The sequence below is a fragment of the Podarcis melisellensis genome (assembly GCF_964234715.1).
Source record: "Podarcis melisellensis genome assembly, chromosome: 2".
Lineage (NCBI taxonomy): Eukaryota > Metazoa > Chordata > Lepidosauria > Squamata > Lacertidae > Podarcis > Podarcis melisellensis.
In genome coordinates this window covers 11,912,946-11,938,781 of record NC_138529.1, presented here as the reverse complement: position 1 = coordinate 11,938,781, position 25,836 = coordinate 11,912,946, and the positions used below count along the sequence as shown (strand labels likewise).

General features: G+C 43.6%; 1 protein-coding gene and 2 long non-coding RNA genes across 3 annotated transcripts; 1 reads left to right on the top strand and 2 right to left on the bottom strand.

The window, feature by feature from the left end:
* Window positions 1–1,168: 1,168 nt before the first annotated feature.
* On the bottom strand, window positions 1,169–4,219 carry LOC309362687. The gene is made up of 3 exons (XR_014165085.1): window positions 3,743–4,219; window positions 3,123–3,286; window positions 1,169–1,687 (listed from the first exon to the last, which is right to left on the bottom strand). It is a non-coding gene; the product is annotated as an uncharacterized lncRNA (long non-coding RNA).
* A 5,080-nt stretch (window positions 4,220–9,299) lies between these two features.
* Window positions 9,300–15,925, top strand: HOXC12 (homeobox C12). Its single transcript, XM_081898980.1, has 2 exons — window positions 9,300–9,882; window positions 11,526–15,925. Exons 1-2 carry the CDS (start codon window positions 9,318–9,320, stop codon window positions 11,762–11,764), a joined length of 804 nt encoding a protein of 267 aa, XP_081755106.1. The 5' UTR covers window positions 9,300–9,317; the 3' UTR covers window positions 11,765–15,925.
* A 2,503-nt stretch (window positions 15,926–18,428) lies between these two features.
* LOC309363034 lies at window positions 18,429–25,006 on the bottom strand. Its single transcript, XR_014165178.1, has 3 exons — window positions 24,931–25,006; window positions 19,764–20,040; window positions 18,429–18,601 (listed from the first exon to the last, which is right to left on the bottom strand). It is a non-coding gene; the product is annotated as an uncharacterized lncRNA (long non-coding RNA).
* Window positions 25,007–25,836: the final 830 nt, after the last annotated feature.

Here is a 25,836-nt window from a genome sequence, read left to right as displayed (position 1 = left end):
TCCCCCAACGCTGCCGGGTTGTGATCCATTGTCTGCAGTGCAAAGGACGGTTAATAAAAAGAAGGGGGGCGCACGACAGGTTAATTAGGTACCTAATATCCCAAACCTTTGTTATGTGAAGACCGTTCAGAGTAAGTTAAATGGGGTATGTGAATCTTACGGAACTTGTTGCATCCAAGTCCTAATTCTGTTTACTACTAGCAGGAAAGCCTGACCAATATCAATGTAATGCATTTCCAAGGAAGTATTCACAGAATGATGGCATTAGGCGCTTAACTTTCTGTAAATTAGGCCCAAGAACATATGACCCATTCCGCCTACGCACAGTAGACTCTTCGATGCCCTCTAATGATCAGAACCTTATAAAATTATCGCATATATTCAACAGCGTATGGATTGTCTACCATATTTTATGGAGGTCCACCACACTCACAACCAGTAAAGACGGCCAAGAGAAGACTGGGTGGATTCTCATTTCCCCTCCACCGAAATCAAATAGGCCCTGAAATCAACTCATCCAATCTGTTGTGAACTCTTAAGTTTCTGAGATCTTCCCCAGCCCTCACCCTGCTTCTGCCTTCTTCATGTTCTTGGTACGTGGTGTAGAAGTACTCTTAAGACAACCCCTTCTCTTTCTGGTTTCGAAGAGAAATGCACTGGACACACCCTTCCCGTCTTAAATATAGAAACTATAAATATTCACCCGAGTTGAGTCCTTTGGCGGTTGTTTTTTAAACCCAGGTAGAAGGTGAAAAATAGATCGGTTCAAGTTTCCTAACCTCAGCTGGGATTTGGGGTTTGACAATGATAATAAAAAATCTGGAAATATATATGGGCAGGAACCCCTCCTGCGTTTGGGAGATCTAAAGATATCGCTCTGTTCAAGTCAAGTCCGATTAAGATAGAAAACCATGACTCTCCTCATATGGAATTCAGTCTCGTCTGGCCCAGTTTAGTCAGTTATGACCCCTGGACATGGACAAAGAGTTCTTATAGCAGGGTCTCGCTATGGGGTAATAGGAAGGGTATCTGAATTGCTGCTTACTGAAGTTCCATTACCTCTCCCTCTTCCCACAAGCCCACAACTCCATCTTAAATGCATTGATCAAAAAGTTCCGTTTTATTCCTATTGAAAATGATTCTCTTTAGGAATATGCCAGTTCACGGGATTTAACTATGCTGTTGTTTAGCTAGAGTAGATCGTACCCCCGCCCCACTTTTTTTTACAGGCAAGACCCATTGATTTTCAAATAATATGCTTTTGGACCCCCTTAACCTAAGCAACTGAACCTACTATTGATAAAACCCAAAAGCAATTGATTGCAGACCCAACCTAAACTTGATGAATTAAGAGCAAGCCAATAAGCCTAAATATACTTATATGGGATGAAGTTGCGATGTAGTCAGTACAATGCGTTCAGGCGGTACAGCAGTTGATTTCGCAACCCCTTTAAGCCTAGATATTGAGATAGCGACGCCATTTTGTCTTCAGTTTCCACTAATATCGACTGAGGTCCCTTTTTTTTTAGCTTAGCTGGCCTGTACATCGGACTGTGTATCTGCTTAAATCCAACGATTCCAGTTTCAGTTGTGCATATAAGAACTGCTCGTTACTTTCAAGTTACAGACTTGATTGCTTCATATTGTGAGTTGGTTATTGTTTTCGGCTTGTTCCCTCTTCTTATGTCTGAAAGAAAGCGCTTTCTGTCTAAAAACAATATCAACAGCCAAATAAAGAATTTAAATTGGGAAAGAGAGCAAAATGTACCATATTTAAACATCTCCTCCCCGCCCCCCGCAAAATACGAAACTCTTGTAGTTTCTCTGAGCTCCTGGAGAAATTTATTTTTGTTTGCTTTATTACATACAGATTATATACCGCTAGATTGTAAGAAAATACATCAAAGCGGTTTACAAACGTATTAGATGGCCCTTCTATCCGCCGTCCCCTCCAAGTTAACAGGAGGGGCAACAGCACTAAATGCTGCCGATCATATTCTGCCCGAGTTTTTGAAGCTGATTTATCCATGTCTACTCAGAAGTAACAAATAGGTAACAGAAGTAACAGATAGAGTCTTACTCAGAAGTAAGACTCACTGAGTTCACTGGGACTCACTCCTAGGTAAGCGTGTCTACCACTGCAGACTCGGGTTTTCTTCTTAAAACTGTTGCCCACTTCATTCCGCAAATTATTTAAAGGGAAATTAGTCCCCTAAAACCTTCCAAAATAAATGATCTTTTGAATGATGAACTGGGAGTTCAGACCCATTGACTGAAGGAATAAGCAACCCAATTCTATGTGTGCTTACTCGGAAGCAAACCCCCAGTGAATTTCCATGTGGCTCACTCCGAACCTTGCAAAGGATTGCAGCCTTAGGCTTTGCATGCTGTGGGTTGCGATTAACGTATCTTCCTTTAATGTTAACTTCGAGGATATATTCAAAAGCACCCTTACTTCCACCTAAGTATGTTGAAGATCGGGGTGCGACTCCTACCAACTTCACACACTAGCAGGTTGGCAGATCCCGTCGCTCCTCTTCAGATCTTGTTGAGCACTTTGCTTTGGGTTAAGTTGAGAAGGACACAGGGCAGCATCTCTGGGTCCAGGCCCCTGCAATTGGAGGGGTGGCAACTCTCTCCATCCTGCTTCACTCAAACCCGAATCTCTATCAGTTCGATCCAGACTAGTTGGAAAGGGGCTTCATTGATCTTTCGGAGTTCATAATAACTCGAGATGTTACAGCCAGGAGAGGACTCTTGGCATCTTCCATACCATTCAATAGTACCCCCTATATGGGAATCGGATCTTCGTGTACTACTATATCGCTCGCTCCCCATATTTACTGAACTTAAACACCCACACCCAATAATTTTAAATGTACATCTGTGATCGGCATAGAAATGTGTTGTGTCTTGGACTAGCCTCGAGTTTTCTTAGCTTTGGGAGACCCACTTCGTAAAACTCGCTCGGCACCTCTATATACCCATGTATATTACCTATATAACAACTTAGGTGACCCCTTGAGAGTATCTCCAGAAGTGGAGTCTACGAAGGGCTTGAGCAACAGTGTCTTTTAAGGTGCTGCAGAATTGCGTTGCTGCAGAATTGTACCAGAACTCACCTCACTTCCTACCGCATCCTAAAAGTGTCGCAATCCGGAGAAGAGTTGTATGAAAGTGATCAGTGGAGGAAGCCAGAAACAATTCATTTTGAGGGCGTTGAAGTGCGTCCCAGAATCACCAGCACCAGGCACTTTGGCTGCTGACTTCAAGGGAATATGGACGTCTAAAGAGTCAATGTACACAAATGAAGAAACTTTATAAAAATACTAAAAGTGCATGGAATAAAGCGTCTGCTCAGGCACACACGCGCACTCTCCTATGGGTACTGTATATATGTTTGTCTGTCTCTGTTTGTCTCCTTCCATCTATCCACCCTTCTATCCTTCCCCAAATAAAAGAGATACCTTAAAGACCAGGGTTCGAGGAAATCAAAATATTTCTGCATCATGTGTTGGTACCCTCTTAGGTCCGTTTCCGCCATTCCTTTTCTCACGGCTGTATAAAGTTTACTTCCTCTTGTTCTCCTTCCTTCTCTAAACTTTAACAGGCACCTGTGATCGTAAAGAAGCACTCGTGTCTCTACAACCTTCACCATCTTTGGGGAGGCAGAATTGGTGAGGAAGAAGAGGAAGGAGAAAAGATATTGTAAAAAGTGAAGCCTAGCCTCCGACAAACCTACCAGTACAATTGACCAGTGCTGTGGGCCTGGAACCTGTTTGTAATCTAATTAATGTATTTGCACCCAGAATTCTCAACCTTTTGGGGGTGGGGAGTTAGGAGGCGGGGTTGTCAGTGGATTTCACAGACATGGAAGATGGTCTTGTTTCCCCTTTCCTTCCCATTTCTCCCTGAATGCACAGGGACCGTCCACCTTGTGCTGAGCAAGTTTGTTGGTCGTTGGTGTTGGTTGGGAACGCTATAACGTCACTGCTGGGCTAGCCTTGACCGTGACTATGCGGCCTATTTGACCTTGACATCACGAGCTTCGTGCATAATACTCAACAAGGCTAGAGCCTTGATCTTCCTGCAACAACTCAGGACTTGATCTTCTAGCAGCAACTCAGGGGCTGATCTTCTCCAAAGTGTCCCTTGCTTCTGTTTACAGATAAACAAGGTGTCATTTCAAGTCTAGACAGACGGCCTAATGACCAACAATAAAGGCCTGAAAAGGAAGCTTCCCAGGTTTAGCCTTTTCTTTCCTTTGTATTTAGTGCTTTGAGTAGCTTCTTAACTATGGGCTTTTATAGTAAAAGGCTTTCCTCCATTTTCCCATTTCCTAGTCATGTATCACTTGCACTTGAAGTTGTTGTTTTTTAAAGTTTTTAAAGTTGCTGTTTTGTACGGAGGGAGGGGGAAGCTTGCTCTCACACCAAGCTATAAGCTGAGGTAAGTTGCTAAATCACTGTACTCTTCATCATCTTCCTTCCTTCGTACCCTCAGTCCAGGAGATTACATTTAGAATTGTTTTATTAATAAAAGAGGATGAGATATGCACACCATACCAGTGAAGTATGTTCCATAAATCCACAGATCTATGAGAGAGAGAGAGAGAATAAGAGAGAGAGAGTTGCCTTAGATTGCTTTATTTTGTCACCCTTTAACAAAAGTTTGAGAAAACTTTTGGATATTGAGATCCAAAGTTTTCTGCTTGGAAGTGAGCCCAATTGAGAGCAAGGAGATTTATTTCAAAGTATTTAGAATTGAATTGATTTCTCTGCTCCATAAAAGCACATTGCACAGCAAGGCAGGACGATATACAGATGTAGATAAACATCCCTCCAAACAAAGGAAACCCTTATAATTATTTTGTCTTCGCCTTCTATGGGATATACTTTTGCTTCACTGAAGATGCAGGCAGTTGTTTACATAAATCCAGCAGGAGAATGATAGCCTCTGCTGGCAGTGTTGGGGAAAATGTAGCTGCATCATAAGCATTTAACTCTTCAATGCACAGAGAGAGACTGTAGACGGAACTTCTAATTTGATTTCAAAGTCCATGCAAAACGCTTTTAAATCTAATTTTATATATGCTTTCCAAAGGATTTACTCTTTCTGCATTTCTTTTGCTGTATCTATTTCATTCTATTACTCCCTTCCATCTTTTTCTCCCCGTCTGCATTTCATAAGAACTATCCAATTTGATCTGTTCAAGCTTTCACACTCAGATAGATAAAACAGAATAATTTCCATATACATTGGTGGTCCTTATCAACCTTTAGAGACCACTTGTAAGGTCCACTCTTAATAAATATATTCTGTTAGTCTCAAAAAGGACATTTTCAAGGATGGAATGAAATGCATGCGGTGTCAGTAGATGGTTTGAGGTGTTGTTTATTTTTTTAATTTTAATTTTAGTGATCAGGCTATTCAATTCAATTAGGACTGCAGGCGGAGTTTGGGTTTTGCCTGGTAACATACTCACAAAAGAGAAGTTGAGACTATGTCAATTGGGTGTTAAAAAGGAAGCGGGGGAAATAGAAGGCGGTATAGTTTTTATGTTGGGGAAAGGAATTTTCCGCTAGAAGGTTAAGTTCAATTGTATTTTCTTGCAGCAACTGCCAGGTCTTCCTAAGTCCATTTTTAATGTAATTTTAAACAACATTTTGGGGAATCAGGTATAGGATGGCACTATATGAACTTGCGGGGGTTTTAATCGGGAGAAGCTTAGGCAGTGGTAAAGAGCTGCTGCAAGCAGAAATCTAAAAATAAAGAAAGTGAAAAGTTGGGGGCATAGGGAGTATAATCAGTGTGTGTGAGAGAGAGTGTGTGTGTGAGAGAGAGAGAGAAATATATACTTTATTGAAGATCTTAGAATGCTGAAGATAACATTGGAACAAAGCTTCGGAAAGAGTCGACGGGGAAGAGCAAGCTGTCCCCCCACCCAGTGAGGGTCTTTTTTCTCTCTGTCTCCCTTTCTCTCTCCTCTGGCAAGAGCTGGTGTTCTTTCAAGACAGTCATTTGCATAAGATGTAGAGCCCATTTAATACACTAGACAGTGACCTTGAACTGGCTCAAGCGCCATCTCGGCTCGGATTCGACTTTCTGTGAGCACCCTATTTTCAAAGGATCATTAAGGGAGCTTTCCGCTGGTTCTGCAGAAATATCCAAAATGCCTTTAGATCAAAGACAGGCGATGGGGGGAAATTTCGAAACATTTCTCTCCTCCCTAACGTTATGCCTTCATAGTAGATTTCAGGCCTGTTAGTATTAATTTTTTTCCTCGATAGCTACTGCTGTTGCAGAATGTTTGTATGTCTGGGGTGTGGGTTGGGGGGAGGTCTAGCTAGGGTATTTGATGTGATAGTAATTTAAAAAAAAGAAATCCGATGTGAACGTAGAAATGCATGGAACTGGGTCCCTCTGGGGGGAAAACCGCATCCCTGAATCCCTCAAGAAGGAGTCTGATATGTATATTCCCTCCAAAAGAATATATCCCCCTTCTTCTTCTAAATTAGTAATATAAATTATTCATGAAGAAGCCTTAGTCGAGTCTTTAGAATGTTTTATTTTAAGGTCCGCAGTAAAGTAATTACATTCTCTTGCTGCAAGTAAACGGGGTGGATTAAAAAAAAGAAAAGAAAAGACAATCATAACCGTCAGATTATTATTATCATCATCATTATTTTCCCACCCAAATGGGCATCCTTACTGGCAATAAATAGATTATCACAGAAACCTGGAGACTTTAAACACCGTCACCGAGACTCACCCCCCCCCCTTGGCTCCTTTGGACCTCCGACATCATTTATTCCAGTGTGAACCGCTGCAAAGGGTGCAATGAGGAGGGGCGGTGTTTCCAAATAAAATAATACCAATAAAGCTTTATCATTGTTAAACCGGCCAGAAATATATCAAGGTGTCACGCTGTGTACCTGTGAACCTGCTTTCCTGACGTTATGGGCTGCGGTCTTGACAGAGTCAACCGGCTTCTAGCCCACTGAATTCAACCAGAGTTGAAAAGGTCTCGCGGTGGACACGATTGCAGCCAAACCGAGAGATACCACCAGGTTTTTATTCTTGGGTTTTAAGATGGTTCGAGACCTGCTGCCAACGAGAATAATCTGGGTTTCTCGCTCGCTCGCTCTCTTTATTCTTGAGAGGGTGGGGCGTTATCTCATAATATAGAAACGATACGGTCTTCTTGGATGGCAAACCTCGGTGCCTCTACAACTATTGTTATCTCTTCCCCTCGCTGTTAGAGCGAGTGAAAGAAGGATTAAAATGTCTCCGCGAGGCTAAAGTTAATGTTCCGGTGTCGATAAGAGAACAAAGCCACGAAGACTGCTGGAGAATGTAAGGTAGAATGATTAAAACAAAGAACGATTATTCTTTTTCCCTAAAAGAGGTCCAAATTTATACTCGATCTGCGGCGATCATGCGCTTCCTGGCTGTAAAACGGTTTACTCCGCCAAGAGATATGCACTATCTCCATTTAAAATCAAAGAAGTGCAAGGAACTGCACCTGAATTTTTAAAATAATAATAATGCAGTAATGTACTAACCTTAAGTAAGGACGGGTTAACAGTGTTTAGCCGGATACAAAGCTCTCACATTAAGGTACGTATCTGCCCGAAAAGGATGCCCACTTACACATAGGTGTATGAGGAGCATGTTGGAAGGGAAATTTGGGGTATTAGGGAGCTGGCCCTTTAATAGAACTAGGAAAGAAAAGTGTTTATTTGATTAACACGTGATTTCCCCCCTTCCTACATAGCTGGCAGAGCTAAAGTACGGAGCGTGTCGGGAGAAGGGGGAGTAGCCATTAATGTAAAGGAAGTCCCGGCTAATGTATTCCGAGGGATTTCAATAACACCGGGGTTTTGCGCATCAATATAGGGGGTAGGTTGCTATTGTTTAAATAAAAATAAAAATAAAGGTATGTAGCCGTCCATTCCTCATGTTGGTTTGCTTATATGGGGTAGGGTGTCGAGGGTTCGGTGCCTTCGACAAGACCTCCGACAAATCAGTTTTTACGTATACTTGAGTATTTACGGTAATTTGTCGTCGAATTCTGTAGTCTTGGAAGTTGGTAGCAGAGAAAATTCCTCCGATCTTCTTTTTTTTGGGGGGGGGGTGGCGGCTTGGGATGCAGTCCCCATAAATATATATATACCCCCCTTTCCCATAAGATAACCTCTCTCCCCTTTGTTCTCCACGAAGCTTAGTTCTGATCATTCCTAAATCGGGATTGCCTTTTAAGGTTCCTTTCTCAAAGCGAGATCTCTCTGACACAGTATATCGGATTTCTGAAGAGGACGCCCCCAGCAGTCTCTCTCCTAGACAGAACCAGCTCTTATTTTCGGGGTCCCCTCCCTCCCTCCTTCCTCTAGCTCAGAGCTTTAGAAAGGACCGATTCGTCCCACTTTGAGTGGGTACTAATTGAAGGTCCGCTAACGCGTCCTCCTCACTGTTATTTCAGGTGAGCCGAGCGGATAAAACGACGCCCCCCCCCGCCAGTTCCCTTTGTTTTAATGTATCTAATTTTCATAAGGGTGATCATTCCTTTTTTAAAGCCCTCAGAAATTGGCCGTGGCAATGTTTGCACACCCACCCACCCCCCAGAAAACACACACACACAAATTCACCCTAACTAGGCTGTTGGATTGCTTTTAAAAAATAAATAAATAAACAGAATGGGGGGGGGGAGGCGGCGCAGAGGCAGAAGCCCCCCGCACTCCGCCCTGTTAAAGGTGGAAATGTTGAAGAGATTTAAAAACTCTTTCGCCCTATCATCTGTAAATATGAGCCTGTTGCGGTTAGACTCATTCGTCTCCTTAAAGAGCCTGTAAACTTTATATGACACAATATCTAATAGTAATTTATTGAGAGATATTGTAAATTTCAACTGTTTTAGTTAATAAAGGAGCTAATTAATGAGAAAATTGCTTAATTTTGCCAGCTGTTGAAGGGACCCTAAAAGCAGCTGGGGAGAAGGGTGTCATTTCTTTAAGGTGAAGGGGGGGGATAATATTTTTTATTTTTTACAGTGCTTTGGGTTTCTCAGGCCAGTGCTTAAAGCCCGTTGTTTTATTTTATAAAATGTTTTATGATTTTTTTAAAAAGCATATAAAAAACCGAAAGGCAGAACTTAGTGTTTTGTTTTGTCTCAAATTGCTAAAGGTGGGTGGCACCCTTTCTCCAACGCAAGTTGGCGCTCACGTGACCCCTGCGGACCAATAGGGTGGACCTTTAGGTTTAACTATGTTTAATGTCAGATAGCAATAAACTAGAAGCTCTTGGTCAGGCCCGCGGAAATGGGCGAACATAATCTCCTTAATCCTGGGTTTGTGGGACCGTTGGTGAACATCCATACGGGAGACACCTTCTATTTCCCCAATTTCCGAGCCTCCGGAGGACAGCTGCCCGGCTTGCCGTCTCTCTCCTACCCAAGAAGGGACAATGTCTGTTCTCTGCCCTGGGCATCCTCAGAACCCTGCAACGGATACCCCCAGCCCTATCTCAGCAGCCCCGTGTCTATTAACCCTTCCTTCAGCCGAGCCTGCGACCTAGCTAGAGTGGAAGAGAGCAAGTGCTACTATAGGGAGGCGTGCTCGGAGAACGCTCCCCTCAAAAGGGAAGAGAGGGTTAGGGACAATGCCTTGATGCCTCTCGAATCTGGGATCCCCAATGGAATGAGCGGCAGTTTCGGCAAATTTGACTATCCGGCTCCCGAGGCGGTGCCCCACGATCCCCCCTCTTGTCAGTCTTTGGAGTCAGACTCCAGCTCCTCCTTACTCAATGAAGGCAATAAGGGCGCCACCAGCGAGCCGTCCACAATGGTTTCCCCTATCAACCAAGGAAGCAATCTTTCCGCTGGGGGTAAGAACGTGCGACCAGGAAATATATATATATATATACGAATAAGAAAAGCGAATTTATGCAATGCCTCTTCTTTATTTTATTCTTATTTTGTGTTCTCTCTCTCTCTCTATTTCTCTCTCTTACGCGCGCGCGCGCTCTCTCGCTTGAAAAAGTCTGCTCGCGACTCTTGCTGTTATAAATTCCATGAAATTAGCAGCTGGGACTGAAGCATGTCTATTTGTGCCGAGGCCACTAGGGGTAGCACTCAAATGCCTCGTGCTTTATTAGGTGCTGCTTCTTTTAAAAGAAAAGCCTATAAACATGTAAATATCCCATAAAAGAGATCGCGATGGCCCAGATAGACAGATTTTCATGCCTCTCTCTCTCTCTCTCTCTCTCTCTCTCCACCCTCCTCCCGAATCTGAACAGGCACGCTACATACAGGACAATTTGCCACTGGGTGCGTGAAGCTTTTGCAACAGAAATGAAATGTAGAAGGGTGTGTGATTGTATTTGAAAGATTTGGTAGAAGTCTGACTGCAGGGCTGGGAGGGCTAAACTTCCACAGGTTTTCTGTCCCCGGTGAGATTAGCCACCCTGGGTAAAAACCCATTTTAAGGATGGTGCCAAGCTCTGCATTAAAAAAAAGAAACAAACACCCTGGTTTTCAAAACCCAATTCTCGCCTTCCCGCCATCCCAGCCCATCCCCATACAAAACCGGGAAGGTTCTATAAAGAAAAGTATATATCTCCACGCAATGCTGAGACACCATTTGCCAAAATACAAAAAAAAACAAAAACAAACCCAACCCAAACAAACTCTCTCTCATAAAGCTTCCCGTTATGTGCCTGATCCTCTGGTGAGCAAACACTTCCAGGAACAAGGACCAGTTGGTTCTCGTCTCCTGTGAAGCGTCCCTGGCTGCTGGAGATGTTTCATTCCCTCTGCAGAATCTGGCTTTGGGACTCTTGAAGACAGAGGCTTCCTCGTCCTTAAACTTCAGATCTGACATCTCCTAAACCGGATACCTAAGGCATGCCAGCCCATCTGGTGCCTTGAGGTCTTACACGGTAACCACAGAGACACTCTAGCATTCATTCTAGCTGGTGGTGCTGGTACTTTTTGGCTGTTCGGGATCTGTAAGAGCTAGCTTAGGTTGCTTATTTTTCTGTAAGATAAATAAGCAAAAGTTCCCATCGGTTATAAATGTCCAGCGGTGTGTGTGTGTGTGTGTGTGTGTGTGTGAGAGAGAGAGAGAGAGAGAGAGAGAGAGAGAGAGAGAGAGAGAGAACCCTAACTAGTTTTTTTTTAAGGTCTCTCCTTAAATCCTAATAGTTCCGAAAACCTGCAATGTATGACTTATGTGGTATGCGTGGTGACACAGGAGCCCAGGAGCTTGGAATCTAAAACGCAGATGTAAAGGTCTTCTTCCCACCCATCCTCCTTTCTCTCGAAGTTAAAGCATCTTTACTGGATTGGGCATTAGAAACGCGTATCTCATATTATTAAATAACGAGCCGTGTGTGGGTCAAAAATGGAGGGGTGAAGCATTCCCTTTTTTAAAGCGTTACCCGCTCCCCTTTTTCTTTTCGTTTCTTTCTTTCTCTATCTCTCTTCCCCTCCATGTGTTTAAATCTCCTTTCCATCACGCTGTTCTTAGGTGCTCCCTGGTACCCGATGCACACAAGGTCCCGGAAAAAGCGAAAACCCTATTCTAAACTACAGCTAGCGGAGCTGGAAGGGGAGTTTATGGTCAATGAATTCATTACTCGCCAAAGAAGGAGGGAGCTTTCAGATCGGTTAAACCTGAGTGACCAGCAGGTGAAGATCTGGTTCCAGAACCGGCGTATGAAAAAGAAAAGACTCCTCCTGAGAGAGCAAGCCCTTTCCTTCTTTTAAAGTTCAGACAAGTCCGCTATCGGGTAAAAAAAAAACCCCACAGAGACTCTCCGGCCTTCTTCATCGCAACTGGTGGTACCGGGACTCTTACCTGATCTGGTTTGAATAGCCAGTTTAGATTATTATTATTTTTTCCTTTAAGACAAAACAAACCAACGAAAGTCAGTATCCTTAAAAAAGATAAAGAAAGCCAGCCAACAGCAGGCGTGTCTACGTTATAAGTGTGTGATTGAGAGAGTATGAGGGGGTGGGATGCTTCTCTTCCACTTCTGGACCTGTTAGGGAAGAACAAAATGTGAATACGCAGAAAGGAAACCCCCCCCCTCATCAATCAGCGTGGCTTTTCTAATGTATGGTTCACCAAGATTTGTCAGTCAGTGTCGTTGAGTATGTTCTGAATGTGAGTCTTGAGCCCGACACTCTCGCTCTTATTACGCGTGTGCGAGCATTCACAGGTAGGGTTTCCCCTCTAAGCAACAGGGTTCCCTGTTTTGTGTGGGGCAGAGTGAGGGAGGGTCTCCATTGCCTTGGCCTTGGCTTTGTTTGGTCGGTAACCCGGTCCTCAGCAAGAGAGCATTCCAGGAAGCAAAGTCACTGTCCTATATATATCTCGGTTTAGTGTGTTGGGATTTTTCATTCTCTGGAGTAAAAGCTTAAGTGGATGTGGCATTCACCTTAAATCAACCGTAACCATTCTGATGGAGAATGGCGAGCCAGTGTTTTATGTTTGCCAGGGTTTATTTTCAGGGCACACCGGGCGGAAAAAAGTTCAGTACCTAGATAGAGGCTTGCAGCGTATCTATCTCGATAATAATAGGAGTGTCCAATATTTGAAACTTCGAGGTTCAGCTGGCTGTCCCCCGTGCTTGGCGGGTGGGAAATATATTGGTGCTTTACTCGAATGCTCTTCTGGGGGAAAGTCGAGCTGAGGATGGAATTTTGTAGACATCTACCCCCAAGGCTTTTCCAATGGCAGGCGGTGCCCACACGCGCGCTTCTGCGGATGCCCACTGTACCTAGAGCCAGTGTACCTAGTGGGAATACTTTCAAGTAAACAACGCCTATGATTGGGCTGCAAAACACCAAAAAAAGGGGGGGAGAAACCCACCTCGAGTTAATCCAATACCCCATAAAGTGAGGAATGATTTGTCATGTTAGGGTATTATAAAAATGCAACCTTTTCAGAGGCTACAGCTGCAACCCTATACTCCTTGGCATGCTGGGGTTTAGCAGGGGGGCTTACTTCAGAGTAGACCTGTGTAGAATTGCGCGGTACCTCTCGCGTTCCTAGTCCAGCCGCGCCGCCTGCATGGGTCTACTCTCTCCACAACCCCATAAGCATTACAGAACGCTAACAATAATTTCAAATTGTGTTTTGATAATAGCTCCACTGAAGGAGACTTCGTCCCGCTTATTATGCTACTGTGTTTATTGATGATCAAGATGGTGGCGAGGGGCGGTGGGGGGATGCCCCCTTTTATACATTAACTATAGTGGCAGCCCCTTGGAGCTAATTAAGCTATTAATAGCTTCCCTCCTTCTAAGATAGAGAGTTCTCTTCTGGCATTAAAAACGTTTTCTTTAATGGTGGCTATTTTCGAAATGAATGAGATGCTTCTCCTCTACCTCCACCACCCCTCCCCTCTTTTAATCTTCCTCATATTTAGTTAGATTTTTATTTTTAATCACGGCAGTTCTCCCTTAAGAATCAAAAATTCTCTCTCTCTTTCTCTCCCGTGTGTGTGTGTGTGTCTGTGTGTATGTTCTCTCTATCACACACATACACACACACTTATTTTCATTCCTGATTTTTCATAGGCAGCAGCTGATGACTCTGAACATTTATGGGGGGTGTCGCCTTATCCCCCCCCCCAAACACACACACACTACAACCACAAACGCACGCATTCTGCTTTGGGGGATATACGGTAATTTCTGCCCAACGCATTCATTCATCCGTCTAACTCCCACCCCCACCGCCGGTTCCCCTTTGTACTTTCCCCGGTGTAGAACAGTCCCAGAGCAGGAAGGGGAACCGCAGAGCGGGTTGCCTTGCCGGTCAGCTCCTGCCTCAGACAACCATTAGATTTCCTAATAGCTCTGACAGGCTTGGGCATTGCTTAAACTCCCATTCCTTAAATTCCCACTCAATGCGGGGAGGAAGGCGCGCGGGGAGGCGGCAGACAAGGGTTGTTCCACCGTGGAAGTAACCCGACAGGAATCTCTCTCCCTGTCAGCCCGTTAAATGATTGACTTGGGAATAAGTTCCCTTGATATTCCTGGTACTTATTTCATCGGGGTCCAGGAACCTATTCTCGTTCTGTTCTGCTGGTTTCCTAATTGCATACTTTAAAAAAAAAAAAATGTCGCGGGGCGGGGGGTGGGTGGGTTGGAGCGGCCGGGAACTGGACGATGAGACAAATGAGCCACAACAGCAAAGTAGGGTGAGGGGGGTCAAGACGGTCTAAGCGGCGAGTTTTGCTACGATAGGCTTTGCTTCATTCGTTTTTATATCGGAGGGGATTAATTTTATGACAAAGGCAACGTTTTCCTGGGCCAGGCTCAATTGTCACCACGTGGCTCCCCGTCCCGGCGTTCATGGTCATGGCCGGTGGCAGGAATGCTTCGCCTTTACGAGCTGCAAAGGATGCCGTCTAGTCCTTAAAATGCCTCTGTGTGTCCCCCGCCCCGCTCATTCTCCACCCTTGCAAGCCTTATATTTAGGTCTGCTTGCCATGGCTGTGCCATCGTTCCTTGTCTTTATTCCGCTTCCCCCTGCCCCCACCCCAATATCCAGAGTTTTGAGAGGTCCCCCATCCCAGTATCACCCTTTTGGTATATCAAGTCTCCCCTTTACAAACTCTAACCTTTGTAAAAGAAGAGGCATCCTCTGCCTGTGAGTTGCTTTGAATCCAATAGGTACCCAGTCACAATTATGTGCAATAGATTGGGGGGGGGGCGTGTGTGAGAGACATCCATATATTTCCCCCCCCCCCAGTTATGTGCAATGAACAGAGCACATGTGGGTGTCTGTGTTCTTAGGCGGCTAAATGTGGAGGACGCCTACCTATTTCTCCAAAAAGGTACCTTGAAGAACAGAAAACTGTAGGCTTCAGTCTAACGCCATTCCCGTTGTCTCCAGCCTGTGCTTTGCCTCCTTTGTACAGAGCAGTCCGATGAAACCGCTTAAGCCGGTAGCGCTGTCATCATCCATTTTGTCTCAGTTTTCTCAATAATATTAATAGGAAAGAAGCAGCATTTTCGGTCAAAATAACGACTTTCAGCCAACTGAAATGTCATGGGGTGTGTTGCATAAATTTAGAAGGGAAGACTTGTGTCTGTGCGGTAAAGGAGGAACATGTTCGAGGAATCAGACTTATCAGTATTGTACTTGGTTTGCTACCATCGCTTCCTCTTGAAAAGATGTGACATGTCACTCGCTGGCAAAAGGTTGCGTTTTGGAAGGGGTTGGCGGGGCTGGCTTACCAGGGTTTTGAGCGTTTACGGGGCAATGTTATAAAACGCAGCGTTCGGTTACAATTGTGGCAGGCGACAGACAGAGAGAAAGACTGTCTTGATGTTAATATTTTACGCGCCGAGAGCGATTTCTATCTACAGTGAAGGAGTTTTACGCTTAGAAATACAATACACAACCCACCAGCAAGAATCTTGAGACCTGAGAATGGTCTCCTTGGTGTGTAACTGCACATAGCAGGCGATTCTCAGTTGCCACTTCAACGATTTTTTTAAAGGGAGGGGGAGTGATAATTTAAAATTTGAAAATGAAGAAGTTGAAATATATGCAATATTCTCGTTCAGATTGCATTGAAGTATTATTATTCCGTGTGAATTCTGTTCGTCTTGTGTTAGTTCCCGGTGTCTGTGGCTCGGTCCTTCGCTTGTTATTCTCTAGTCTAGTTTCCTGCTGTTGTTAAATATGCATCGTTGGCAATATAGTCCATATGTAATGTTTCTTACCTCAAGCTATTATATGTAGGGCCTATGCAAATGTCTGTCCATAGCACGTTCCCCCGGCTTTATATAGTCATGTAAAAAGTTGTTTCACAATAATGATGATGATAATAATAATGATAATAATAATAATAAATTGAATGTATTATTATGTGATTTCTGATAATAAATAAAATGTTTCAAACCTCTGGTTGGTGATTTACTATCGACTGTTGGAGGACCGAGAGAGCTTAGTAAAAGAGTAGCGCGCACACAGAAATAAGCCAATGAAACATTTGGAGGTATATAGATCATGTTTCCCTTAAAAAAATAATTAAGTGGATATATAAAATAGGTTGTAAAGTAAGGGGTGCCTCGGAGCACAATGATACCTATAATTAAAAAAAAAAATCCAAGAAGATAAGAGAGTAAATGAATCTGGGATGTTAACGTTTAATGCGAATATAAGGGGGGTTTTTTGGGGGGGGGTTCCTGATGGCCTTGCTTATAAACGGAATCATTACTGATATTTTGTTCTCTGGGAAAGAGAAGTGTCACCAGTCTATTTCTTTTTGTCCCCTTTCAGGAGCAACTGAGGCCAAGACAAACTTCCCCTAGATTAAAGGGGGGAAATATTTATTTATTTAAAATAACATGGATGTTTTGTTGTTGTTTTTTAAATTAAGAGACACTTTTATTTAAAACTGCAACTCTTGCAATATAAACAAAAACAAAACAAATACCCCACCTCCCAAACAAAGCAGAAAAACCCTCACGAGCCTTGGATTCGATCTTCTTCAATAAGCCCATATTTAATTCCTCCCGTTGGCTTCGTGTTTTATTCTCTCTTCTGAATATCCAGCCAGGTGCCTTTATAGCAGCGATTCCACAGAGTCAATTTAAATTTCATGAATTGTGTAGGTTGTATGAGTGGTAGGGGATGGGTGTGTGTGTATGTATGTATGTATAGGGGGAGAGAGAGAGGTGGAATCTTCCTCTGGAAAGGAAGATTTACATGTAATGACTTTATCCACCTTTCAGGTCTTCGGTTCAACCATAAAATTTAGTGGCGGCTGGAGCAATGCATTAATACACACACCGGCAGGCGCGCGCACGCCAAAAACCTTTTAAAAGATCAATAAGTGGATTGTGAAGAGGAGGAGGGAGAGACCATCTCCAAAAAGCGGATCAAGAACTGCTCATCCCCATGTAGAATCCTTTGCTCCTTCGGCTCTTAATAAGTGGGGATAGGATAGAGGTGTGAGCTTATGCCAGTCAATTCTCTCCGCTTTCTTTAGTCCTGTTATTAGAAGAAGGCACTTCCTTGCAAAGAGGTCCTGTGTTCTTATGGTATAGGTGCATTAAGGAAAGAAAGAGATTGCGCGAAGGCAATTGCTAGAGATTGGTGATGCACTTTGCTAACGCCTCTCTCCTCCCCCCAACCCGCGACGCCCCCTTCTGAACATACACAATATTGACGCGCCAGAGAGGCTGCTTGGCTTGTTGTGTGCAATTGTGCCCAAACGACACTCGCACACGTCTCGGTAGCAGAGACGGATCATGGGGGATGCATTGATTTGTATATTGTGTGTACATAATATTATTTAAAAGGTGAACATACAAGGTTTGGTCAGCCTCCTCTTATTTGTCGGCAACAGCATCCGATTGAATTCAGCTCTGACCCCATCGCAGGCATTTAAAATACTGGGTGGAGCTGTGTGTGTGTTTGCGCGCCCGCGAAATTAATAGGAAATCCTTCATAAAGTCCAGGAAGAAATTATAACAGCGGGCTATGAGTTAAAATTTAATGACACGAATGATATAAAACGTTGCTTCTTTGTTCATAGGGCTATAGTGCCTTTGTAGGTGAACATTCTACATTTGGAACTCGATATAGTTCAGTACCTGGGCTGGATATGAGCCCAGAAGCTTTTAGGATGTAATATGCATTTCAAGGGAAACTATTTCTATGATACATCAAGAGTAATGGAGATCTATGGGAAGTTGCAAGACAACGGGGCCCCGATCCTTTAAACATTCACCGATTCCTCTAATATTCACACTGTTCCCCTTAAGAATCCGGCCCAAATTCATTTAAATGCTAATAATGGCGGCTATGGATGCCTCGAGGTATGGACAGGTAACTCTTGATTCCCCTAGCACAGAAAACTCTATGTGCGTTCTTTTCCTTGCAATAATTCGAGCCTAAGGTGTTTATCTGGAAGCAAGTTTCGCTGAGGGTACAAACCTCGCTGCGGCCCTTAAGAGTTCAATTCTCTACATGCCTACTCAGAAGTAAGCCCCACTAAGCTCAATGGAATTAACTCGCAGCTAAATTTGTGTAGCGTTTCAGCCTAGCAGGCGCTAGGCACGCTGTTAACATGGCAACCTCACCTTGCTCACCTTTAATAACACTGACCTACCGTACAAGGTTGTTGTAGCGATTGAAGTGCTCAGAACACTCAAAAGCAGTAGTAATACCGTCTCTATGCACCCTTTACTAGGGAGTAACCTGCATTCAACTAAGTGGGGCTTACTTCTGTGTAAGGATGCAGAGGACCTTGGTGTATCTCTGTAGGACTTTCTTTCAAGTGCATCTGTTTAGGGGTGCCCATCTCACTGAATCACTCCCCACCGTGCTTTCAAGAGCTGTCATTCACCACCATTAAAATCAATTGGAGACTTGCCCTTGGCTTCAAAAGGATATAGATTTCACTCACAAGGTTTCTCTTTTCTTTTTTCACTCTCATTTCTTCGAAAGAAGTACCCACACAAATATCATTTCTGCCTCTTTTACTGGAGGTGTGCACGGAACGTTGGTTGTCATATGAGGACTGTTAAGGGCTCCACAGAAGTGAATAGGGTTCTGGATCATGTCCAACAAGCCTGGATTGTATATAGAGGCATAAATTGTGTAGAAAATTGTGGATCGGTTCACCTTGAAGAGGGAATGCTTGGTTCCAAAGATGCTTAAACACTCACCCAAATAGATAAAACTTATTTATTACCAGTGAGTGGCTAGGACAAATTGTTGCTCGCAGTAAAAGTGCGTATTGTTCCTCAGCTTGCTTGCTGCTTCTGCTGCTGCTTTTTTTATATAGGGGTGTATTTCATAGCTATGGCTTTAAAATGAATTCATTAAGAAGCGGAAAGTATAACCCCATCTCCTGAATTGCAAGGAATAATTCTGCCTTCAAGAGAATAAGGGGGGGAAACCCCAACAACAGGCACACACCCAGTTAAGTTGTATTTCAACAGTGCAAATTATTCCAAAATTATGGGAAATATGCAAAAGCGCATAGGCTTGATCCGAAAACAAGTAATGCTTTATCTTTATCATTATTAGTATTTTTTTACTATAGGTGTTCTCTATACCGAAAGGGTTGTGAGCAAATGTTTTATGTGTTATCGGGGGAAAATAGAGAATTTACCCTCTGGGGCTGAACATATGCACATAATAGTCATTGTTCAGCGCAGAAAGATGGTGCAAAGAGTAATTATATATTATAGATCTGAAGCGATGCATGCTAGTCCCAAGAAAACCCCAACGATGTGTTTTGCTTGCTCGCCAGTATCAGGTAAGCCCCACACGCATCACCACCACAACTACCACCCAAAATTCAGGATCGGTTTAACAGGATGTCCTTTTCCTTCTTACTAAACCACCACCAACAGCAGCAGCATGTCGCATTATGCATAGTTATTCCAATGGAACTTGTTCCCAAGTAAGAAGGCAGCTTTTATGATCCGGATAACAATGCTAACAAGTATTTGACACATTTCCTTCAAGTTACCAAATTAGGGAAATGTTAGCGTGGATTATTTTTTTTTTAAAAAAAGTGCAAGCCAGTGATTAATTTTTGTTTTATTTCAAATTATTAAAACGCCATTGTCTCGTGCTAATGTGCAAATGTGGAATACTGGTTGGCCTGCCTCCGCTTTCTGTCTGTCCGTCTTATCCATCTGTCTGTCTCTCTCTCTAATCCCTGTATCTATCTTATATTTCGGTAAGCTTAGCCTCTGCACTGACTGCCACATATCTACTTACTGAGAATTCATAATCGGTGCTATTTTGAAGCATATATAAGACAATTGAAATACTGTTTCGCGCGGTTTCCCGGGCGCACGGGATGTCTTCCCTCTTGACAAATGGTCCCTCGCTTGGGGGTCAGCAAGCCTTGGTCTTGGACTTCACGGAGGATCTGCGGCAAAGCTATCTGTCTGACTCTTCCCTTGCCTTGGCTTTCATCCCGTCAACGGCTGCAGCCAAAAATGTTTTGCAAACATTCCCATGCTCTTCTGGTATTTTGGAAAGACCCCGCAGACTGAAGAGAAAGCAAAAAAGATAACATAACAAATCTCGTCGTGAAGGGCATTTAAAAAATGAAATTCCATTATATAGGGTCATTCGCTCGTGTATGACACTAGGCGCCATTTGCCACGTACAAACTGTGTCTATTTTCGAAAAAGGGTAGGCTTTGTTACGAATGCATCTTCTTTAGGGACACCGAATAGCAAAGGGCGGTCAGAAGATTGGGGCCAGGCGTGTTCCGGAGGAAATATTATAGCCCTCATTATTAATCTCTCCAACCTTTTTAAACGGGAAGCTTAAAAATGAATACTTACATAACATTATGTAAATATTAATATGGCACCCTATATTAATGCCACCCTAGGTACGCTATCATATAGGTGCAATGTGGGAGTAGTAGAGTTAGTTATACAAACGGGCACGATCTACTCAAAATTAAAAGCTCTTTGAGTTAATCAGGTGTTTAACTCTGATTACGCTCCTGTAATCAACAGGACTTTAAAGTGGTTACCTTTTCTTGGATTCTTCATCATGATAATGATAGATCCTATCCAGTCAGAGTTAAACACACTTTAAGTCCCATTGTTTTCCATTTGAGAGGGCTAACACATCAGAAGAGCTTAAAACCACATCAGAGAGGACTCTTAGATGCTGCTTAATGAAAGCAACATCTACTTTCCCCTCATTTCTGATTTTATTTCAATACTAGTCCTCAGACACACCAGAAGAGATATCCCTGGAGGGGTAAATAAATACCTTAACAGCACTGATGTGGGCATACCTCTCTTCAGCAAATGCAAACACAGAGGATCAAATCCTTGCCATTGGGATTAAGGAAGTGTGTCAGCCCAGGAGGTGTAACCATCAACTAGCTCCCCTGGCAAGTGATCTGCCCTGCCCACTTGTTTGGAAGTGAGATTGCAATTGAAGCTATGTGCCAGCATTTACTCAGAGATTAGGGCCAGGAGGTCAGCAACCTTTTTCAGCCATGGGCCTGTTCACCGTCCCTCAGACCATGTGGGGGGCCAGATTATATTTTGGAGGGGAAAAATGAACGAATTCCTATGCCCCACAAATAACCCATAGATGCATTTTAAATAAAAGGACACATTCTACACATGTAAAAACACACGGATTCCTGGACCGTCCGCAAGCCAGATTGAGAAGGTGATTGGGCCGCATCTGGCCCCTGGGCCTTAGGTTGCCTACCCCTGGATTAGGCAAACAGAGGTCCCTGAAATTCCCTAGAAGCCATGGCCCCAAAACAGTCTTTTCTGAATACACCTGGCGCACTGTAGACATTGTGCAGGGCTAGCCTATGCTTGGGCCTTCTGTTGTCACCCCAGGGTGCAATTCTGGTCCTCATTCTCTTCTTCCTCACCCTGAGACTGCAGTCCTATATACACCATGAATAGTCTACTGTGATGTTCTGCAGATGTTGGACTCCAACTCCCATCATCCCTGACCATTGGACATGCTGCCTTGGACTGATAGGCTTTGGCAGTCCACCACACCTGGAGGGCACCACGTTGCCTAACCTCAAAGAGGCTCACTTCTGAGTAGGTGTGTATTGGAATGTGCTGCGAGTGAGTCCAATATTTTATTCTCAAAGTGGAAATCTGCTAAACAAAATCTCGGCTGATACATTATCATCTTACACTGTCCCTAGCGACACTGCACTCTTTTAAGTAACATGTGCCATTATCATCAATATGCCAGCACACCTTTTACTGAGTATTTTCTCCCCCTTTTATATGGGTGGGTTCATAAATACACAATCAAGACAGAGTGGGAATAATTAGCAATGTTTACCAACATATGCCACCCACGCCACCTTTGAATCCATCTTACACTCCGGGATTGGGAAATGAAATAGAATACGAGTAATTAGTTTTAAAGCAAATCATTTCAAATGGAAACTTATAGGTAAAGCCTAATGAACTGCAGAGGGGGTAAAAAAATAAACCCTGATTTTTATATGACTTGGTTGGTAGCAAGGAGACACAGCAATATTTTACTGTTGAGAGAATAAATTAATTAATATGTCTGTAGCAACCAACTGCAGTGGCTTCATGGTTGACTGCATTTAAACGAGATATATGTATCAAGCCTCGCTGGTGTTGTTAACAAGAGTGATAATAAAGATGAAAAGGATAGGAAAGATACAAAGATGGATACATTTGTATTCCTTGCAGGAGCCATAAGAGTTTGCTTAGAATTTCTTACAGCCAGGCTTTGTTTCTGCGAGATTATGCTAACCAGCAGAGTTGATGAATCAGTTAAAGAAAACCACTCACTTATCAACCAACAAACTAACAACAACATGAGGTTATGTCTACGTGTATCTCCCAATAACCTTAATTTGAAAGGAAATGTGCACACATTCTAGCTTGAGTTAAGGGCTATGGAGTTCTATAGAGTTCAAAGAGATGTGCGCCCTCATCCTACCCCTATTTACTTATTCCCAAGTAAATGTGTCTGCCTATAACTATAAAGCAGGTGTTTAAATCTCTCCCACTTGAAAGCGATAATTTTTGCAGCCGGATCCTATCCAGTTTTACTCAGAAGCAAGTTGACGCTTAACTTGGACTGAGTCGTTTTCCTATATTTGGAAACGCTAGGGCTTTCCCATAATTAAGAGTGAAGGTGGCTTTAAAAACTCTCCTTTTATGGCATGCCCAAAAGTTAGAAATCTCATTTGCCTTTCTGGAACCCAAATAAGACCGTATTTGCATTTAAGAATCTTTGTTTATGGTTGGCTGGGTCTGAAACAGACAGGCTAAAAATACTTTCCCCCTTTAATAAAGTGATGTGATGAAGGCCTTGTGGTAGTTGATTGTTGTTATGCAAGCAGCCTGGGCTATATCTGAAGATCTTTTAAGAATCACAGCCAACATTAATCTTCCCAAGGGGGGGGGGGGAACCATCTTTGTAGTTGTATCCAATACCCGCCTTTACCTTCTCCAAAACCAGTGTTCGCTGGAGATGAGATGATAATTAAAGGGCATGTGAAAATTCATCTCATTGTGATGAAGAACTATTAATCTATTATGAGGCTGTGTGAGGTTTTGAGAAAGAAAGAATCATTAGTATTATTATATGAAATAGGGTGGAGTAGGAGGGAGTCCTAATAACGAACAGCTAGCGCCTTCCTAGACTCACCATCAAAATCTGCGAGAGCTCTGCCATTTACTGCAGTTGAAGAGGGAGTTCCACCGAATTGTCCTTTAAAGGTTGCACAATCAGCAAAGTCCTGTTGCCGGCATCCCTTGTGTCCCTCGAGAATTCCTGACTGAGTGGGGGCAAAATATTTGCACATATTCTGCATGCGTTTGCGTGGTAGTGCAAATTTTGGGCCAGTGAGGGGCCATACAAAACAGCCATAGGAATAAAGGAATAAATATTCAAAGGAAGAAATCCAGAGCTCTGGATGTAAATGACAAAGGAGAACGCATGTACTCCGTCTGAGAGGTACACGTAGGGCCACCAAATGAAGGGCTTGAAACACCCACAAAACACACCTCCCAGTAGCTGCTGCTAAAATCAAAGGGAGAGTCCAGCTTTGAAATGAAGGCGACGATTAGCCCGCCAAGACCGGGCAATAGGTGGCTGTGTTTGCCGACAGAGACTTGAACACGTTCACCCTTTTTCATGCTTATGATGAGTCTGATTAGAATGTTGTGTTTCTCCGCGCGCGCACACACACACAAATAAACATGCAAACAGGCAAACATGCTCTGCTTGCTATGCCAGTTATTTGCGTCAGAATGTAATGATACAATATCAGCCTAACAATACCTATGTTTACTGCCTCCTCTGTATTCCTGAAAGGGCAGGATCCAGTCAAGGTGGAGCGCTTGTAAGTCCCCTTGTTGTCGATTAAGCACTTCCTCATTGAAATTAATTGGTCTTTGGTCGTGCCTTTCCTAGTTACTCATCTATATAAACGACTGGCGGCGTTGCATCAGTAAAGTATGCGGCGCTGATTTTAAAAGTTCTGAGTTTGTGAAAGATGCAATAACTTGGTGGCCATTATTACTCGGTTGGTTTAAAGGGGGATAAAATGACTTAAATGGAGACGATCGCCTAATACGTGCAGTGGATCGGGATCCATGACCCGTCTATCGATAGCGCTCCATTATGTCTAGGTAACTGACAAGCAAAAAGGTATGTTCAATAAATTATATTGTTTGATCAGGTACAGTCTCTATTCCTCCCCCCCTCCCCGCAAACAGCCGCCACCACCATACAAGGCTGAACTCCCCGCACTGACAATCACGAACCGATCGTTTGCCTGGGCCCAAACACAGCATTTCGAAAAGGAAAACTAAACCTATTTTCAGCACTCTGACAAACTTTTTGCCACTGTTGTGATTTGGCTGCTGCGGAAATGGCGAGTCAGGAGACTCTCGTTGCCTTCCTTAAAAAGGAAAGAAGGAAGGCTACTCGCGCTTTCTTTTAACACTTTCCATTTCAGATTGACGTAAACAAAACATTCTATAGATTTAAATAAAAGCAGAGGCGATTTTTTGAATGATCTCCTGCATTAAAATTAGAGTGAATTCGTAAATCGTCCGTCCTCGTCGTCATCGTAATGAATTGCTGTTTTTTTTAAGAATCTGGACAGATAAATTCATTAAGAGAAGCGCCGGCCGCCCCCACCCAGTCACCCAGCCACCCTCTACCTCAAGGCCACATTCAACAACAGCTCCGGACGCTGTAATCTATACGAAGCCCGATCTGGGGAGACCCCCTCTTAACAACCCTTTAATACAGCAAACTAAAGATCTGGGAAGACCTTTGTTGATCTCCAATGATGAGGCCCGCCCCTTCTTCTTCCTCCTCCTCCTCCTCCATCCCCACCCCCACTCCGTCCCCTACTGTAGTTCAGAAAATATTGTACCTCGTTTGCCGCAGCTTAAAAACCAGCAAATGTGTTAGCAATTCTGCGAGACCTTGTCTGCCCGGTGCTAATCTTTTTTTTTTTTTTTTGGTCGGATGACTTCTGTTTACAACAGTCTGTCTGGGTGGGCGGGGGCCGCCATTACAAAGTGAAGGTCAAGTTAGCATCCTACCTTATATGGTATACGGCGGTCCTCCATTTTCATGGATTTGTCACAACAGAGCTAAATGGCCATCGCATTTCTTACCCGAGTAAACATATGGGTCTCTGTCTCTCTTTTTAAACACCCCCCCGGCCCATTTCCCCCTCTCTTTTACATCACCATTCTTATTTTGAGGGAGGGGGGGCTATCTGAATGCAACGATCAAGAGGAAGGCTGTGGGGGTGCATGGAGGGTGAGACTATGTGGGAATGAGACCAGAAGTCCGCATGACGACTGCTGCTTGGAAAGTTTTTTTTCCCCTCCCTCTCCCCCCCCCCTCCGGGATTGCAGACTTCAAACAACTCCTCTTTCAGCAAGATGCAAACACGTCTGCGATGGAGGAAATTAAACGTCATAAAGAAAAGCCCAATTAGGGTTTAATGTCTCAACATTACGGTTTCCTCCAGAAAACAATGAAGTTCGCTCGGTAAGGAGAGGGGGAGACTGGGTGGGGGGAGGGGATAAGGGAAAGGAGGGTTTAGATTTTCTTGTCTTAATCGTATAATCTTTAAATAAAGGAGGAGGAGGGAGGGATGGGCTGGATAGATCAGAGCGCCTGAAATTAATAAGAGCGGAAATGAGGGGAGATCCTGCAAAGTCTTGAGCAGCCTGTCTACTGTGGAGGGCTGGATTATAGACATTCTCATATCACAGGTTGTCCGTCGGAGGTCCCAGAACGGGCCTAATTGCGCACAGGAGATCTG